The sequence below is a fragment of the Schistosoma mansoni genome, chromosome 3, assembly GCF_000237925.1.
Source record: "Schistosoma mansoni strain Puerto Rico chromosome 3, complete genome".
NCBI lineage: Eukaryota > Metazoa > Platyhelminthes > Trematoda > Strigeidida > Schistosomatidae > Schistosoma > Schistosoma mansoni.
The window spans coordinates 26,790,766-26,811,459 of NC_031497.1; the positions used below are offsets into that span (position 1 = coordinate 26,790,766).

A 20,694-nucleotide genomic window follows, 5' to 3' on the forward strand; every position below is an offset into this window, starting at 1 on the left:
ATGTATCCATTGGAAAGGAACTTCATAGTTGAAAGCGTGTTTCACCCAAAGCTAGACCACCATGGAAAACCTAGAAACACTGGACGGCCGTTTCGTCCTATTATGGAACTCATCAGCAGTGCGCATCCACGCGCCCGCACTCGCGAGATTCGAACCCAGGACCTACCAGTCTCGGGCCGGAGCCCTTAACCGACAGACCACTGAGCTGGCATCCAACGGTAACTTGTTAAAATCCAAGAAACTTGTTAAAATTTAGTTTTTCGGACTATATATCTAACTAATAATAGTTAAAACGTAAAACTTTAAACTTATCTGAAAAAAGATAATTATTGACTTGATGCCATGTGTATATGGTTAGCATGAGTAGATGAATTATATAAATACATATCTTTATAGCTTTACAGTTAAATGCTACGTTTCACAATTTTTACAACAAATGGAAATAATTCGTGGAGGCGCACTGCTGAGGAGTCCCACAATAGAACGAAACGGCCGTCCAGTGTTTCCAGGTTTTCCATGGTGGTCTAGCTTTAATTGACTCACGCTTTCAACTATGGAAATAATTCAATCGTGGATGAGTACTGATGAAGAGTCTCAAACTGGGACGAAACGTCCGTCCAATTCTTTCAAGTGTTTAATGATGATCTAACTTAGATCAACTCATGAATTCAACTATTAAAAATTACTACAATCTCCACAAATCCCTATTCTGATAACGATCTTAAATAGTCATTCATTTTACGTATATTTTAAAAAGTAAGCATAAATCATCAAGACCAACTTCATTGAAACATTCAGTTTACCCATACAACACTAAATGCTTATTTCAATAGTGAATCTTTGTATCATATGTTGTTGCTACAACCTTTTGCATGAATGGATAATTACTAAAGAAGTTAAGAGACTATGTATATCTCTTTGAATCATTCTGTTTGTATGAGGCCCAGTGAAACTAATCGAATGAATATACTGTACTAAATAGAGATGAGTACGAACTCATCACTTATTGCTTGAAACTTCAGTGATTTATTCATTAACCACTATCAGTCAGTCAGTCGCAACGTAGAACTTCGTACGTACGTACGTAAATCAGTTCGAGTTGCCTTACCACATTAGCACAGAGATGCAGTTGTCGATTCAAATCCTACAGTGGTAGAGATAGCAAGAGTAATCCGAAAGATTAGGAGTTGAAGATGTTATTCAAGGATTATAATCCAGTGAAATAAATTTGAAAAGAGAAAAAATATAAAGGGGCATGGAGAATTCAGAAGATTAGAATTTGGTAGAAAACAAAGAGTGGATGCACCTTCGCCATTGCAAACGATTTTGAGCCATGTCATTCAAGGTCTCTAACTACCGATTGCTATCATCTCGCGAATCCCAACCAGGTAGTCAACATCTACCAACATGACTCAGTCCACTTGTCAGTGACTTCATGGATTTGTGCCACTTTTTGTTGTGGCTGCCCCTAGCTTTCTTCCAACCTACTCTTACACCATAAAACATTGCATGTCGGGGCAGTCGGTGGTTGGATATACGAAACAAGTATTCATATTGAAACTTAAAAAACTTTATTCCGTAAGATAGATAATCTAATATATTAAAGGCTAACATTTATATGACTTGGTTTGTGTAAACATTATTCATTGTAGACAAGAAATGTTTTCCGATACATGTTTCATTTTATACAAGCAAATTTCATGAATTAATTCTAAATTCAAAAAATAAAACGAAAATTCCAACTTCAAATGACAAACATATTCCTGATGTTTATGGGAGGATCATGAACCAATCTTACTTATACAATTATTAAAAATCTGAAAGGACTTTTATTTATTTGTTTATTTATTTAAACATATAAATATAGGTACAAAGAGGCATTAGATATATATGCGCCTTACAAATCTCATTTCATTTGTGTGAGGGCTGGGATATTCCCCCGATTGCCCAAACCGAAGCAGGTGGTTTACTTATGGGGGGGCACACCCCGAGCCTTTGACCTAAAGATTTGATCTACAAAGCAGTGGAGTATCGTAAGGAGATGCAGTCTCATGGTAGCCGGTCACCAACGATTCATTCATACGCCATTTGTTCCCACAGGATACTGGAGCACATGTGAACCATTGGTTTGGAATCAGGGTTTCTCAACTCCCCTAGGTGGACTTTCCGTGTCCACCAACTCGGTTAAAGCGCCGGACATTCGCTTTTCGTCCTCTCAATTTCGTAAACAACACCCCTTTTCGTGAGAGGACTGTGAGTAGGACTTCTTTGGCAGAGGCTATATATTCGCGTGGCCATGTGAGAGCATTTCGAGAGGGAGAGCGGACTCTCCCCACTCACGGCCGTACCAGGGCATTTGGGGGCAGTATTTCATGAAGTCACTGATAGCGGACAGAAACACTACGTTGATAAGTGCAGACTACCTTAATAATGTAAGTAAAATAATTGTGATCAACTAATTGAAGACACTAAGTGGCATGGCTTAAAATCCACAAATTCATTCTTTAGCTTCACTTATCCCTAAGATCTCATGTGGTAATATTTATTTCTACCTTTTTGTAACACAAATTCCTTCCTTCCTTTTGAACTACATTTTCCATGTTTAATACTTTTAAACACCCCCGTCACTGTGAGAAGGCAATGAGTAGGACTTCCCTGACAGAGGCTATATACGCGTGGTCATGTCAGAGCAAAGGAGTGGATGGTCATTAATTCGTAGCATAGGATTATTTTTCCAGCATAGATCGGTTTATGATTTCGAAGAAATTCAATAATCTCTACAACCGCATACCGAGAAATTTATACGAAATTTTTAATCAAAATAACACTCATATCTTTAAAATGTACAAGACATATATATACTCACTTTGAATGAACTAGCTGAAATGATTCGTATATCTGCTGGTACACGATCACCACACTTGACGTCGATTAAATCACCAACTACCAAAGCTTCGGCTGGTGCTTCAATTTTTACTCCACCACGAATAACTAAAGCAGTCTAAAGGATAAAAAAAACGTACCACTGGTGGTAATTACACTTCCAATCACTATCATTAGTACAAATATATATATATCCTTTGAAAACCTTGCCTGTTAGTTACGTAACCAACATCAGATTTAGATAAACATGTATAATGTAGTGATACTTCAGAGTATTATTTGTTTGCTTTGAATAAAGTTAGTACAAAAGAATGTATGGTTTCACTACGTATAAAACAAGCTTCAGTTAACAATCTTTTTATTTTAACCAGAGTCTAGTTTTATTTATCTATTTTTATTTAACACTAGTTACCTTTATTGACACGAGTTTGCATACTTTTGAAGACATTGGAAAGGAAACATTTAAAAAAGCAATTACATATGTACTCGAGTAAGATAAAGATTGAAAGCGTCTGTAACAATGTGACCAATTTTGATCCATAATCCAACTTCAACCACAGCATGTAACACAGATAGGACTGTTGGATGGTTTAATCACTTTATGTTCAGGGACCTGACGAAAAGTGAATGCTTGTCCAATTTATCCATGTCCAGGTGTAAAACCAACATGGTTCCCCCCCCCAGTTTTGTGTTACCAAGTACCAGGTGAGTGTCGAATAGAGTCTAATGTTTTAGACACCATATAGGTTAAACTAATTCCTTTGTATTTATTGGTAGACGAACTTGAATGACTGACGACTGAGACCATTGAAATGGGATAATGTGGAGCACCGTAACTCTAGCTAACATATCAGTCAACTTAATTGCAAAAACTAGACAACTATTCTTAAAAACTTCTGGAGTCAACCTATCAAGTCCTGCTTCTCCCTTTCTTCAAGCTGGATATGGCTTTTGAACTTGAAATAAGGGACCTGTGTTTTTATCCTCCTGGATACAGTTGATAAATGAAGAGTAGCTGAAATCCAGTTGAACTGTTATTTCTAAGTGGTTTTACTATCGGTTTAATCTTCTGGACTGATAGTGAATTATGGTTCTGTCTTATTCTGAGATGGACTCAATAACAACTGGTTGATTGAGAAAATCTGTTTAGTTTTAAGTATCTTGATAAAAACCAAATAAGTAAAAACTAACCTATCTAACTTAGTGTTGAAGCTATTTAATTTTATTAGCTGCAAATAGATTTCCACTTAAAAAGAAAAACAAGCACAGAGATGAACAGACTTCTACGTACATAGTTTTATGTTGAGTAGATCTTGACTCTTAATTTATTCAGCACATACTAGTTTACCAGTTAACCATAAAGCATATGAGGGCAAGCTCAACCAACAATAATATTTCATTCTGAATATGGCACTTTTGGCCGACTGGTGAAGAAGTTACAAACATCCTCTATATAAGGTCTACGAGATTACTGATCTACAGTTTGGTTTAATTCCGATTCATGAAAGGATAAGAAATAATTTCTCGGTAAGTGATACGTCTCGTTTAGTTAAAAAGTAGTTTCTAAAAAGCGAACTTCATTCAAACTGATTTTAGGTTTGAAGATAATATTATTCTTGATATGACAAGACCTTTGTATTGAGAAATAGACCTAAGTTATTAATTCCTACATATCTTCTGAAGTTGTATATGTCCTCTAAACTTTTAGAATCTAAATATCACAGTACATCAAGACTGAAAAATTTCATAGAGATTAATATGTCATAAAATATACGGAGGTGGGATAATGAGGCGCTGAACAAAAAACTGATAAGCAAAATAAATTTTTTTTAACCTATTCAAGCGTTACTAACAACTGTGTTAATCAGTGTCACTGACTTACCTGGGGAATCATTTTCTTGAACGATTCCATAATACGTGATGACTTCGATTCTTGGTAGTACGAAAAGCAACCTGTGACCACTACGACAACTGATAGTACAATCCCAAGGTAAAGCTTGAAAAGACAAAAATACCATCTTAAGAAAGAATAACAAACTACTCAGTACTAAGTAATTCCTCTATACTTACTTACACATATCTACAAAATGTAGCGACAATGTAGCGAATAAAACCCATATTACTACTATTATTATTTACTCTTCCGAGTCAATAAAGTATATATAGAATGCAGTGAACCAATAAAAATAACGTCACTCTTATAAACGTTTAGATAGTTATCCCAATATACATTAAATATACATAAGGAAAAATGAGTAGTTGAGTTACAGATTACAAATGGTTGTCAAAATGTCATAAGAAGCAGTGAACAATAAAAACTCACAGTTAGTTGAGACACTGAGAATAAAGTATTTAGTTCACCAAACAAACATTCCACAAAGGTTCTCTATCTTACTATACAGTGACCTAACTATGGAGTTAAGGTAGCTCATTGTACAAATGTATGTTTTGTCTTGAGCAACCTATACTTTGTTTGAAGAGTAGCGGCACAGAAACTCGGCTGAAAACAAAATGAAATCTCCTGTTTAGAATTCAGTGATTGAAAATCATATCCTATGATTCATGAGTAGGTTTTAAGAAATGAATTTTATATCTATCAGTCATACGCAATGTTGAACCAGGAACATCTACAATTTTGTACGATCGATATCCTCTTGTAAATAATAAAACTAATCCGCTCCAGTTAGAAACTTTAATAAAATGATAAGAGTAGTCTATTTACACTGCTAACAAGTAAATATGACTGAGTGCATCAAAATAATAATAATATAAGAATACTATGTTAAACAATGTGATGAAGGCTGTAGGGATACCGAGATACTTGGCGAAATAAGAACGGTGCTAATTGTATTCAGTTGTATGGGTGTAACATGTTTAAATTGTCTTTCAACAGAATAAGGTTTCTTTATAACTTTTATGAAGAAGTACTACTCTGCTTAAAGTTGTACAATTGAGTTGTAAATATTTAGTTAATGTCAAGAGATTTCCACTCCCACTAAGAACTTCGTGCGTCATATTACTTTAAATCTTTAAGTGTCTACTACAGCGACCCAAAGTTAAGACTGGTTAACACCTATTTAAATTGCCACCTTCTTTATTTTAAACCGAATGACTGGAAGGAAATTATGCCAAAATAAAGTCAAACTTATGAACTATGGCCTATATTATTCATCCAGCATGTTTTGTTAGTAGTCAATCATTAACAATATAAAATTGGGTATAAAATTAAAACCGTTTAATTATCTCAAAATAATATTCAAGTGCAAGTAAACAAATTATTAAAAAGAAATGAAGCAGACTAAGCGGCCAAGGCATTTGACTATTGACCGAAAGATCTCGGGTCCAATCTATGCTCTTTTTACCTCAGATTAGGTAGCCGGATACAATCATAAGCACTTACACAAATGTGGCTTGCGACGGAAAGCATAAGCTTATAGCTAGCAAATGGGTTAGTTAAGCAAAATGATTGTAATGAAACCCAAGTGTATCAAGAGGATATGGAACTGAAAAGTCGACATACTTTGGTGAGAAATAATTACACGTTATTTAAAAAACGGTTAGTAAAGTTATTCCGCCTCAAGGTAACAGACACCCAGTAGTTCAAAATGTAAGAAGCAAAATGGAATCTGAGATAGGAACCAGAAGATTGAGAGCAATGCAGTTGAACCATTGAGTTATAGGTAGTTAACAGAGTATATAAAGAAATATTTTTCATATATAGATTATAATACTACGGGATTCTGGGCACTGTTAATAAAACAAACGGCCACAACAATATGCAAATACTACCAATTTGATATAGGTGCAATACTGAATCATAAGTCAAAATGATTTTTTTAGGCAACCATTTGATCAGTTTTTTCAAATATGACAAAGATAAACCATTCTTTAGTCAATTGTTGTCATTTCTCATTGAAAAGAAAACATGGTGTGAAGGGATGCTTAAATATCTCCACTCCCCAATATGAGCAGAAACGATAAGAGACGTTTCAGTAGACTTCATTCAGCATCCACTAACACTCAGATCCCTAGTGAAGTACATAATGGTAATCAATATCAGTAGTTCCACAGCTCCTCAATCAGCTTACCCCAACAAGGTGCATGTTTTCAATTTGCTTGTTCTATCGATTATATGTACTTTACTCCCCTAAATTAGACGTGTACTGAGATGTTCATGAATAAATTTAAATCTGCTTTGATTGAGAAACGCGGGTCTATAAGTGTGTATGCATAAAGAAATATGAACCTTCCTAAACCCTGAGCATAAGATTATCTAGTGTACATGTAAAATAGGTTAGTTTTCAGGACAACTTAATCACAATTCAGAACTAGCATAAACAACAAGTACTGATGATAATAGTACTCAAAGTTTTATTTTCTGATAAAATCATGGGCGAGACAATGTCAGTCTCAAACAAACAAAATCAACTACTATATGAGTATTATCGATAGTGAACTGAACTTACATTATCTTTTGGTGGATCTTCATGAGTGCCACTTTCAATTGAGAAAGCAATAAAACAAAGAACGGCACCAATCCACAACAATAGTGAAAAGCCGCCAAATAACGTTTTACAGAATTTCACCCACTCTGGCGTTGTCTTTGGAGGTGTAAGTGCATTTGGTCCATCCCGTTCCAAACGAGTCCTTGTAGTAAAACAAGTCAATATCTCTGACTTACTTGGCCTGTTCGGCAGTCAAGCCACTCTGTGGATCGGTGGATAGCCGGGAATACAACTCATCGAGCGATATCCGATGCTCGTCCATGTCGAGCTCCTGTTTCAGTTCGTTCAAGTCATCTTTCTTTGGGTTTTTCTTCGACTTTTTTTCTGTAGCCATTCGGTAATTGTCGCCTCGCTGTGAAAATCACGGATCAATGAGTTTTATACGATTGTGCACGGAACGGAAAATATATTAAAATTGTTTCAATTCATTTAATAGACGATTTGTCGTTATAAAACTTACGGCATTCGGGACACCCATTTTTATATTATGAGCCAAGCGATACCCAATATTTAACTGTACGCTAGAGTGAAGAAGTCAATGTGATTAGAACAAATGGTGCATCTAAACAAATTCGTTTCAGTCAAAACTGTGTATAAAGAACTGTCACTTAACATGTATAAATAGTGTTTCTCGTGAGAAATAAACATTTTTCGCCATTCAACATCGGGGTGTTATCTGAATTCTCTTGCACATTGTTGAATTTGCCCACTTCTGTTAGAACACTTGAAAATTTAGACCTTAAACTTTCCTTGACATAATTGGTGGAATGTTTGCCGATTAAAATTTGTGCCTGTGGAGTAAGAGAGTGTTTTGGATTATGAAATGGTATGACTCATGTCACATTCCTTACAAAACTTAAGGGAGTTACAAAATACTTTGTTATTCTAAACATTATGGTTGGAAAACAGGTAGAATAATCAAAACGATTAACTTGGGGACTAAATTCAACGTCAAGACTCCCTTTCAGAAGCTCTGAGAAAGTTCCAATTACCATAGCTTTAAATAAAGAGTTCTACAGCTTGTTGATTCTAACATCGAAGAAGTTCACATAACTCTTTAAGTCAGCTGTAGCTGTAAATAACTTGTAGTGACCGGCCAGTCTCGATAAGAACACGATTGGAATAATAGAAACAATTATTATTATTGTAACCAATTGTACCAGAGATTGTTTTACTGTATTTGTTTAACTGTATCCGTTTCACTTCTTGTTCCATATACCGCCTGGTTTGGTTCGAGCTTGCTCACGCACTGCTTGTTCGTTTGTACTCTTTGGCACGTCTCGGTATTATTTCGATACCACGAGATCGCCAATAAATATACTTGATCTGGACTAGTAAAGCCTTCTGGTTTACGGGCTATCAAGGGAACCAAGTCATATTTGTACGCGTAATCGAATAGTAGTGGTGATCATAGTCCGTCCACGACTCGACATCCACTACAAACTCTTCAAAATCAATAGCTTTGTAAGTGTTCGACATTGGATGCGGATCACATTAGTTTTAGTGGACCCGTTTAGTTGAAGGCGCTCGGTCATGCATCCGTACCAGATGACGTTACAGCGAGGCGTGGGAAGCAACTCCTACGATCATTAGCCAGATTAGACCAGCCACTTCTCGATATATTAATAACCCATCAAATAAATCTTCCAACCTCCTCGCTTCTGACTTCTGATTCGATTATAGGTGTTACTGATAAAGAGTTGTCAAACTACAATACTGGTGGTATCTTCATAGCTTTTGAATATATTTTATAAACTGTATGTCCTCTTTGGGATAATTAATTGCTGAAACCTGTCAGTTGTTTATATTAGTAGGATGACGTATTAACGGCGGGAAGATACTCTTTGATCATACCCTCTCGAGTCTGCTACACTTCATCGGTTACAAATTTAAAACTTCCAAGAGTTCTAAGTCGGCTTTATTTACCCGTTGGAATGCCTTTGTTGTTACTCTCCCTTGAACAAGTTTCGGCGGGGCAATACATTTCGTAGACTATGTAGATATAATTAAATAGTTCTTCACTAGACGAAGTATTAAGTGAAGATTAAAAATGACGTCTAGAAATCTCCAGATAATACTCCTCAGTAATTTTTTTATGAAACCTTAAAAATCAACAGTCAGAGAGAATATCAAATGGAAGTATATAGACATTTGTTCTTATCATTGTTGTTTAGATGGTTTTAATTGACAAAGCACCATTACTTTTGTGTCAGTGAATGAACGAGGTGTGCTTTTTGAACGAACAGATCCCTGTGTCGTTGTTATTCCATCAGTTATGGTTCGGCGATCGAGGATTTTTAATTACACCGTATTTTATTCTCTATATTGACATCGATATTCCACCTGCTTCAGTCTTTTTCAACATTGAATATCCAATACTCTTTGCACATATGTTTTGGTAGGCTCCATTTCGAATTCGTTTGGTTGTATTTTTCAGACCACTACAAGCTTTGCAAATTTTTACTAACAGATATAGCGAAACGATGCTTCTTTGATTTTTTTGGAGATGGAAGAAAAAGCACCTCACGAAAGAGCGGATGTAGATGAAAGATTCATGGTACGTGCTAATGACTTAATAGATAAACAAAATATATTCGCATACGGGAAGCAACAAAGTAACGCTATATTCGGGAAAAAGAAGCAATGAAATGCTACCTTGAAAGCCGCAAATGTGAAGGAAGCCTACACACATATAATAATATAAATACTTAAAGGATCGTCGTAAGTCCTGTTACACCCTGAGGATACGACTAGTATTCTAGTTTAACAACTAGCAACCAGTAGTATCTTCTATATTCGATCGTTACCGGCCAAAGGAAATCAGAAACCTGACGAGAAGAGGTAGGAAAGATATATTTGATACGTTACCAATATATAGAGAGGCGTTCGTTCTTAACTGACTATTGAAACGTAGGAGCTGTGTCCACGCCGAGTTGCAACGTGATCTGGTACGGATGCATGACCGAAAGCCTTCAGTTAAACAAGTCCACTTAAACAACGTGGTCAGCATCCAATGTCGAACACTTAGAAAGCTATTGATTTTGGGGAATTATTTACAGCTAGAACCCGAATGACTTTATTGTGAAACTGCAAGCATCTGAATTGATTCGTCACAGACATTCGAAATCTCCGGACCAGACGACTAGCTTCTTTATCAAAAGCTGAAGAACTTCGTCTAGAGAGAGAGTGTTGTGTCCTAAGGTTAGATTCACAAGACAAGTTAGTCACACATTCGATCAGAAGACTCCTCAGCTATGTCGCACTATTATAGCGTGAAAACGTAGTATTTTGCGCAGCCAAAAAAGCAGAAAATGTCGTTGTCTGTATATTCACCTTCACAGACTGCACTCAAAACAAAATTGAAATGAGTTTCATGCTGAGTTGACAAACATCATTGAGGAAGCTAGACATCTAGAATGGACCAATGTCGTCGGTATGGACGTTGTTCAAGCAACTGTACATTAGAATGCCAACCAAATTTTCGACATACAGTGGACCAATAATGACCATATTCTGCTGCAATCATACGAAAAAGTCCCGAAAACCGTTGTTTTTGCCTGTCTCTCATGAGGCGTGAATATGAATTTAGACCAACTACCTCGTCATCTTTTTGAAAATGTCAACGGATATTTCATTAAGACGATGTAACATCGAGAGACAAAAATCTATGTATTCGCTTAGTGATTTTCACGGTTTCATTCACATATCCAGGTAAAGTGTGGAACATAATTCAACAGCACTTTTTTTGTACCACGTAGGTGCCAAAGAACGTTACCGACGTAGTACGATCTGGTAAGTTCACAAACTATGTTGCAGAAAATTTCATCGGCTTAGTTTGAAAGCCGACTGCTCAGTATCTATTTTGAGCATTTGTATGACTAACAATTAAGTTATGGTTATTGCATTAGCGCAGTACTGTAATATGTCTGTGCGGTTTTGTTGTTATCACCTGTGGTCCCAGCTTTGTTAAACGTCCTTTTATGCAACTAACGTGTCAGCCAGATCATCTAACCCAAATACGTATGGCAAAAATGACTGTGGCCGGTTTAGTGGGAAATGTTGGGGGCGGTTCAGAGAATTGTCAAATCCAACATGACGTATGTGAAATCTAGGTTGAAGTCTATCTTGATCTAGATCCTCTCTAAGAGGTTGCAATAGTCAATTTATTAACATTTGTAATCAAGACGTAGAATTTTCAAAATAATTTTAAATCCTTTATGCTTTGTAGAGATAGAAATACCAATCTTCGTTTTCAATACAGAACTAACCAAAGTTTATAAGATTAAACCAGACCGAATTTTTCTGCCCAGATTACGAATCATTTTCGAGTTGATCGTGATAGTTCACATGAAGATACGAACGTTGTTCAAGTCAAAAGGTTCTAATTTAATAAAGAGAATAAGCTATACCAAAAGTACAAAAGACCTCAAACGGTGCAGTCCGTGTTATACAGTCAAAGGTTTTCCTAACACGAATTAACGTGCTAAACAACATAAGAACTGGTTAATAAACAAGGGTTTGTAGAAGCGTGGTCCAAATACTCATTAGCAATACTGTAGTAATAGATTGTATCCGAAATTTATATATTTGTCATGATATGACTACCTAATCTATAAGATCTTGCGTGGAAGTCACATAATTGTCTACCCTGACTCGTCAAAGCATGGCAATCCGCAAAATAATGTTCAGAACCTAGGAAGGACACATTTTAGCTGGGGTTAGAATAATATATTGAATGTGGAAAGGTATGGGTGCACATGAATGACCATAATTGCAAGCCTGAACCATACCATCCGACAAATTGAATGAATGTTCTCGCGTACATCATTATTGACCTTCTCTGGGCGTTACGTGTTGAAAGTGAATCTTCTCAGATAAATATATGTCAGGCTCCGAAGATCGTGTGGTTAGGAACAAATACCATTAGAAGTTTGATACCTGAGAATCAATAAAAATATTGACAACAAATAGGGATCAGTTGTCTTTCTGCAAAGATTCCGGCAACCTTCCCAAGCACATAGCCAAAGGTTATCAGCCACGCGCCAAACCACACCGTGACTATGAGTCTAGTAAAACCCGATGGTCCAGCAACATGCAACAGTAAATTGAACAACCAAAGATACATCTCTAACCAGAATCACATAACAAGTGCCTTTTAAACGAAGACAGAAGAACATCAAGTTTGGTTGACAAGAGAGCTGAATAAAGGTTAAAAAACATGATAGGGAGAAGAAACAAATTAACGACAATACTATCAGATGTAATGTTGTGGGGCTATCTTCAGCGTATCATTTCCATTACATGCCTCACTTGTGAACAACACATTTCTCATGGCAGTATGTCGTCCTATGCAATGATGAAATATATATTTGCACAACAAAGTTTTACGAGTGATATTTACGTACAAAAATAAATCTGGCTAGTCAAAGTTATGGAGAAGCCGTGGAAGAGTTTGAAACACCTACTTACTTGGTCAGCACCATCGATGAACCTGAAGGATCTGATGCAGACGTAAATGCAAGGATTGATAAAGCAAGAACTGTATTCCTATGATTGAAGAACATTTGGAACTCAAAACAACTGTCTGTCAACCAATATCATAGTGAGAATCTTCAATACGAACGTCTGTACAGTCCTCTTATACCGAGATGAAACGTGGGGATCTACTACAATCATCATAAAAAATTACAAGTATTTATAAACGATTGTCCACAAGACATTCAATGTCTGTAGATTGGATATCATCGGCAACAGCCTTATTATTATTATTGTTATTATTATTGTTATTATTCACAAACACCTTATGGGTACATAAGTGCTGTGAAGAAACCATTTCGGGTTTCTTCAAAAAATGCAATAATACACAATTTTCAATAATGTTAACACTACATATGCCATGTTTGAGAAAGGAAGGAAAAGGAAAATAAAATATTAATAATAGAATAGTAATAATAAATCAGGTTCTGTGTAATCAGCAAGAATTTTGAATTGATTTTGAAGAAGGAAAGGAAGAAACTAAGGAAATAGAAATAAAGGAGACACGGAATACGTTAATATCTTAACGCAGAACAAGAATAAACAACTATGTATGTATAGCAAAACGAGTAATAAAAATAAAATAAAACAGAATAAATTGATAAGTAAATAACTTATTATTGCAGTAAGATATGACGTTAGAATAAGTGTTTGTTCGTGAAGACATAGTTTTGGGTGATGCTATGAAAGTCTCAATTAAGTGCAAAAGATAATCAATATGTATGAGTGGTGTATATACATTAGTGAAGATACGAAACGAGTCTGATAAGTTGAATTCAACGTATCACAAATTATTGCCTTAATCCAAAGCTTCGTTATCTTAAGAATAATATTTATTTAGAAGAAAAAAAAAAGGAGAGAGAGAGTAAAGAAATGAACACATAGTGAAAGGGTTCAACCATGATCATAATAGTGTAATGGATATAGACTTTTGAGATGAACGAATAATTTTAAAATAATAATAACAATAGTAACAATAATAATAAACCTTTACTGCACTCGGATAAATACGTGTAGAATTATGTAACAGTATACAGAGTGAAACCGGGTTGTAGTATAAACATTAGTGCAATAATAATAATTTAGAATGATGCTATGATAGTCACAATTAATTGCAAAAGGTAATTTAAATGTAAATTTCTATATGTTATATGTTGTGAATATTTAAAAAAGAAAAATTTACTTGTTTAAGTGTAACATAGGGGTTTTTTGTTTTTAATTGTAGACCTTGGATATTTAGGAATAAAATATGTTTAGAAGGACAAGAAGAGATGAAGAGAATGTCTAATGTGTCGAAAGACCAATAATGATATTAATAACAGTAATAATTATAAATACGAAAATAAGCAGACTTCACATATTAATATAAATATAAAATAAAGTGAAACAGACGTGAACAGTTTCAAAGGTTTCACTTTGCTTTTCAGTCAGTTAGATAGATGACGGACCATTTTTGTATAAATCGTTGTTAAGCACGTTAATATTCAAAAGGTGACACAATCCACTTTCGGAAAGAAAGTCATCAAGAAGACTTCGGAACCGGATTATAGTTTCACTGCATCGGAGGTTCATTGGCAGTCTATTCCACATGGTTGAGTAGAGAATAACGAAAAAATTCTGGCGTAAATTTGTGTGGGTTTTTGGAATCGCTAGAATATTTTCCTTATTGCGTAGATTGTGGGACGGTATCATAGAGTATGAAGGGGTAGATAGCGAAGAGTAAGAAATACCGTTAAGAAGCCGGTAGAGAAAGATAAGGTCTGATTTGATACGCCTGATCCAGAGAGGTTCTAGTTTGAGTTGTTGACATCTTTGGTGATAGTCTTTGTTGTCAAAATACCCCAAAACAGCTTTGGTGAACCTTCTTTGAACACCTTCAATTTTAATCAGGTCATTATACCTGCAATTACTGTAAACTAAGATACCATATTCAAGAATTGGTAAGATACATTTTCTGTATAATAATAATCTCGATTCGGTATTATTGAAATTAATCATTATGAATCTGATGAGCTTTCTAGCTTTGGATACTTGAGATGCAATGTGTTCAGAAAAGTTCAAACTGTCGCTATATCTTAAACCCAAGTCACGAACAGTGTTGAGAGGTTTCAGTGTATATTTGTGTATAGCCAGATTTAAGTTGAGGCGACGGCCAATGTTAATAAATCCACTTTTGTCAACATTAAGTGGCAAATTCCACGAAATAGTCCATTCGTACAACTTGTTTATTTCTTTTGGATTACCGTTGAAATATAGCTTTCTTTTGTGGGAGATGAGAATGAATAAACCACTTTTAGATCATCGGCAAAAACAAAAGGTTTACCATATTGAAAGAGGGAGCAAACGTCATTGATAAAAAAGAGAAATAGTAATGGACCAATTACACTTCCTTGTGTAACCCCACTGGTTACATTCAAAGGTTTGGAGTAGCAAGATCCAAAGCGGACAATTTGGCTACGTTCTTCTAAAAATGACTTGAGCCAAGATAAAAGGGGATTCTGTATTCCATATGAAGAGAGTTTTAGAAGAAGTTTGTGTGAGACGCTGTCGAAGGCCTTACTAAAGTCGAAGTACAGAATTATCACAGACTGACCAACATCTCTTCTCTGGGTAATTTGATCAAAAAATTCCGAATACGATGTAAAGCATGAGCGTTTGGTCATAAACCCGTGTTGAGATGGGCTGATCAGATTAGCCGAAAGCAAAAATGATAATAGCTGTTTGTGGATGATTTTTTCCATAGTTCTCGACAGCACGGATGTCAAATTAATTGGTCTGTAGTTAACAATATCACTGCGTGATCCGGTTTTGAATCTGGGGGTGATAAGAGATGTTTTACATACATATGGATAGGCCCCATATTCCATAGATAGGTTGAAAAGTTTTAAACAAAATAATGGGAATTCTCTACTACCATATTTCACAAATGATAAGGGCATCCCGTCAGGTCCACCGTCATAGGACTTTTTCAAGGCAGTTATGGCCTGCTTGATGTTGAAGGGTACGAACTCAATTTTCGACAGGTGTCTGCACGTCAACATTGGAAATGTATTGATACAGCTTTCAGTTCTAGTGTTATAGCACAGCGAGAAATGCTGACTGAATTGTTCGCAAATAATATCAGGGTCATCAATAATTCTTCCGTTAACTATGAAGAATTCGGTCACGCCAAGAGAATTTGACTTCACACGCGATTTAAAAAGCCGAAGTATTGATAATTCTGGGTTCTTATTACCTACGGCTTTATTTTCTATATTCATAAAATACTTGCGTTTAGATGAAGCACTCTTGTCAATTAACTTAAGTAAACTCTGTAGTGTATACAAGTCATTATGCTTGTGGTAACGGTGTTCTAATTTTCTCAGCTTTCTTTTAAAAGTTTTAAAATTATTCTGGCCCCTATTAGCGTTATAAGCCACATGGCTAATAATTGGAGCAGTGCAGTCGAGGCAGTGTATCAAGTTGTGGTATAGATCAGAGATCGCAATGTCAATATTATTTGTGGTAAAGTAAGTTTCCCATGGTAAACAACGAATAAGGCTTTCAGTCCGTTTCCAGGTTTGTTGATCAAAATGTCTACTCTTGTACATCATTCCAGCTTTGGAATTCAATTGTATGGCGTCGAAAGAATGAACGATACACAATATTAATCTGTGATCACTCTTAAAAAACTCTTAACCAATATGCACTGAGATAGAATCTATGTTGATTGTAAATAGTAAATCAAGTATATTATTCCTTCTAGTCGGTTGTCGGACCTGTTGGACCCATCCATAAAGTTCTAGTGTTTCAACTAACTTGTCATGTCGACCTGAAACCGGAGTCGAATTCCACGTGATGTTTGGCAGATTAAAATCACCTCCGATGATTTTAAAAGTATGCGGTTGGTGTGAAGCAATGCAAAAGATATTTGTTAGTAATCTGTCAAACCTAGAGTCTGCATGTGGTGGTCTGTATATGCATCCCACCAGTAGATAATTCCGAGATCCACAGCTTACAGTAACCCAAGTGGAGTCGTCTATAGCATCAAGGGATTTATCCTCAAATTTGCAGGCCTGAATATCCGAACGGACATAGATAAGTGTACCGCCCCCTAATCCATTACGTCTATCGGTTCTAAAGAAAGCATAGTTATCTATATGCAGGGAGTGATCGGGTATAGATGAATTGCACCACGTTTCCGTAATAAGTACAATAGTTGGATTTACAAGCAATAAAAGGGTTTTGAGGTGAGTAATTTTATTGGGCAGAGAGCGGGCATTGAACGAAAGAATAAGAAATTGAGAATTACCATGGTAAATCAGGTTAGAGTATAAATCACAGTTGGTATTTACATGAATACTCGTAGGATTGGCTAAGGTGAGAGTTGTGTTGCGATCGGAAATAGATTCAACAACTTTGTCATCATTTGAAGTATGTTTATTGTTGCCGGCAGAAAAGCCGGCGGAAGTACAAAAAAAGTCTTCTCACTATTATTGGATATAACATTTAGTAAAGGAATAGTATTCACATTGGGAGCCGGACCAAGAAGGCTATGAGGTCTATGTGTGCGACCAAGTGGCCGTTTACAATTTAGATTGCTATTTATACCTGACATATAGGGAACATGTTCTAAACGCTTATTTCCAAGGTTTGTGGTTGATTTTGGCTCCTTCGTAATTTGAGGAGGGTCGTGTGTTGTTAAAGATGCTTGAGATGGTTTGCAAGGTTTGAGTATATCGACGTTAAGCGTGTGGTCAGGCAGATAATTTTTTTGACCAGTTTTCCCGTTATCCGTTGCACAGTCACTGTAACTGGTTGTTGCACTAACAGCGACTTGGACTGTGTTATCCCATTCGAAATCAGTACAACTACTTAGGGTCGAATCTAAGTCAACATTCTTAAAAGGATGGGCATCACCTACATTGGGACTACTTTATTTTGGGCTTTGAACTTTAGGAGATTCAGGAGAGTTTTCCGGTGGTTGCATATTCGTAAAGTTAGATGTCCGCTTAGGATCGGACCTAATTTTATGACCTTTAGGATTATGATACGCTTGGGTGTTTGATGCTGGTAGTCTGTGGTTATCTCGGCCTGCTTTTCGTTGGCATGGTGTTCTATCTGGTAGAATGTTAATATCTTTGAAAATTTGTTTCTGTTTCAATGAATTGGAGGTATTTAAAAATTCACCAGCGTCTACAGATGAGTTGAATTTGAACAAGATCGGTGAGTGAATATCAGGGTGACTTCTTTTTAATCTTGAGCATACACATGGTACGTGTGTCATATTGCTGGCTCTAAGCAGACTAGTTTTGACATTTTTAAGGGCATATGAGTCCGGTATATTAAACACAATTGCATTGCTAGATCGCCTTATTCTTTCAAATACCTCTGATGCAACACGATCTAAGAAGTTATTGATGTCATTCATTTGATCTGGAGTCTCTGTGAGGTTAAGGTTGATGAGATACTTGAGGAGATTGAGAATGTTCATGTCAACTTGCAGCCTTTTTATATCATTCGTACGGTTGCAGTTGTGATTATCATCATTGTTTACCAACAGAGTCTTCAACACGTCTGGAATGGAGACAACTGGTAAAAGCTTGTCTGCTTTCGGATGAACGGAGTAGCTCGTCTCATTAAAACTGTCAGTAGAAATTTTAGATTGCGTAGTTTTCCTACGTTTGGCTGGACGCCTACAAGCAGGGGCCTTTATTTTCTTTTGCTGCATGATAAAAAAGTGACGTATAGCAGATGGATTGAACAAAATATTGGAAATAGAGATGAAAGAAAAAAAATCAATGCCGAGGACTGAAGTCTAGTAATCAAAACCTATGCTTAACACAAGGGTGGATGTATCGTGAGGATCGGTGAAAGTGTAGAAAAACAATGGACAAGAATAACAGGAAGATATTAGTGGTGACAAAATATACTGTCATAAAAAATAAATAAATAAACCTATGACAGACTCACCGAATTGGACAGGTGATTCCGGAAATTAAGTGAGTTATAGTATCCAAATACGATTTTAATGAAAGTATATGGAATAGTGAGTACAGTGCTTTGTCATACACGATTATATATTTCTAGATATTAGGTAGAGATCCGAATAGATCCTGTAAATACATAAAGTGCGTGTGTTGTAGCATACAAACACGATATAATGAATAGAATACAAATATGAATTTATATTCCTCGCCGATAATGATTATATACGGTTTTTGGAATGACAGAGGAAGGTTATATAGTATAGCCAAAATGAATATACAATTATTTGATTATGAGTTATTGTATGAATGTGATCATATATACCATCAGTAAGTTAAAATTAAGATCTTATCGTATAGCATAAAATTTGTAGCTTAAAAGTGAACAGATCAGAACTGGGTTGTCTTCCGTAATTCCAAGAAAAGATAGTCCATCCAGCCCAGTGAGGATCCTAGAAAAAAGAAAAATGTAGACCACGGCCAAAAAGTAACGACCCCTTCGTAGCGCGCGCGTGAGATAAGCAGAGGACAAACCATCTTCTAAGTGAGGTAGAAACTAGCAAGAGATGTTGGAAGTGGATTGAACACACATTTCAGAAATCAATAAATCGTATCACGAAACAAGCGCTAATTTGGCATCGTGAAGAGAAACGGATATGAGGAAATCCGAAGAACACACTGTATGGGAAAATGGAAGCAGACCTGGAAAGGATGAATAGCAACTGGAAAGAACTGAAAAAGATTGTCCAGAACAGAGTTCAAAGGAAAATGCTGGAAGTCAGCGTATGCCTCTCTGTGAGTGTAACAGGCGTAAGTAAGGTAGTCAAAGTGATAATGTATAGGTGTTATGAAGTGTCATATGCATGGTAAGTTGTCCGGCTGAATGGTGAAACTCGCCTGAATTATTTTCGGAAATCAGATCATCCAATAGATTTGACACATAAACATATAATGAGCAATCTAAAACAAGCCTAAAACTGCAGAAACAATTTAGCTTGAACTCATCGATTTCCCGAAATATTGTCTTTGTTTTTCGGTAAAAGAGTTAGAGAATTGAATATTACGGAGTGGTAAAAAGAAAATATACCAAAAAAGAACATAATCTAAAACAGTAAAATATTTAGTAAGGACACAAGATGAAAAGTTAGATCCACGTAGTAATTCAGTCCTTGCATACATTAAATGATAGACTACGTTTATTTACGTCGATTAACCTCCATATTTGGAAGTGGTGTTCCAAAAAACTTACTTTACTGAAGCATTTAAATACTTCCCAAACCTGTTTATGAACTACGATAGTCATAACTATAATTGATCAGTTGTTAGTATTGGTTGAGCTAGTAATCTGACTATAAATACCGATCAATATTACAATACAATACATCTACGCATTGATCAACAGACTAACAGAACAATAGGTCAACATAAATAACAACCAATAGACAAAGTTGATGATGAGGATAGACAACAGGCTGTATTTTTATTAGGTCTCAGCAATGTAAAATTACCGTCTGGGTCGGTTTCAGTACACTGATCTATAGCACGAGAATAATAGACTCAGTCAAAATTTTAGACTTACCATGATGTGATTACTTATTCTATAAGATCTCACGTGAAAATCATATCATTTCCTTTACTGACTCTTCCTATCGTGTTAGTTAGTCGTTGTAGCTTGGATCTGCTGAAAAATACATTCGGGCAGGGAAAAGAATAGTATGTTGAGTATGAAAAGGAGCAGGTTATATAGTGGCCGCATCTACGTAGCGTTCGCCGTTTCCGATCTTGTTCAAGCGTTAAACGTTAAA

At 36.0% G+C, this 20,694-nt stretch overlaps 1 protein-coding gene across 1 annotated transcript in view; it reads right to left on the minus strand.

Moving 5' to 3' along the window:
• Smp_130300 (putative na+/k+ atpase alpha subunit) overlaps positions 1–7,916 on the minus strand; it is a 57,984-nt gene extending 50,068 nt beyond the window's left edge. The window contains exons 1-5 of the mRNA XM_018799815.1: positions 7,849–7,916; positions 7,565–7,740; positions 7,350–7,530; positions 4,766–4,879; positions 2,867–3,001 (exon numbers count right to left, since the gene is read on the minus strand). Of these exons, the coding sequence (XP_018651567.1) occupies positions 2,867–3,001; positions 4,766–4,879; positions 7,350–7,530; positions 7,565–7,740; positions 7,849–7,866 (624 nt within the window). The 5' untranslated portion in view covers positions 7,867–7,916. The remainder of the gene's footprint in view (positions 1–2,866; positions 3,002–4,765; positions 4,880–7,349; positions 7,531–7,564; positions 7,741–7,848) is intronic.
• Positions 7,917–20,694: the final 12,778 nt, after the last annotated feature.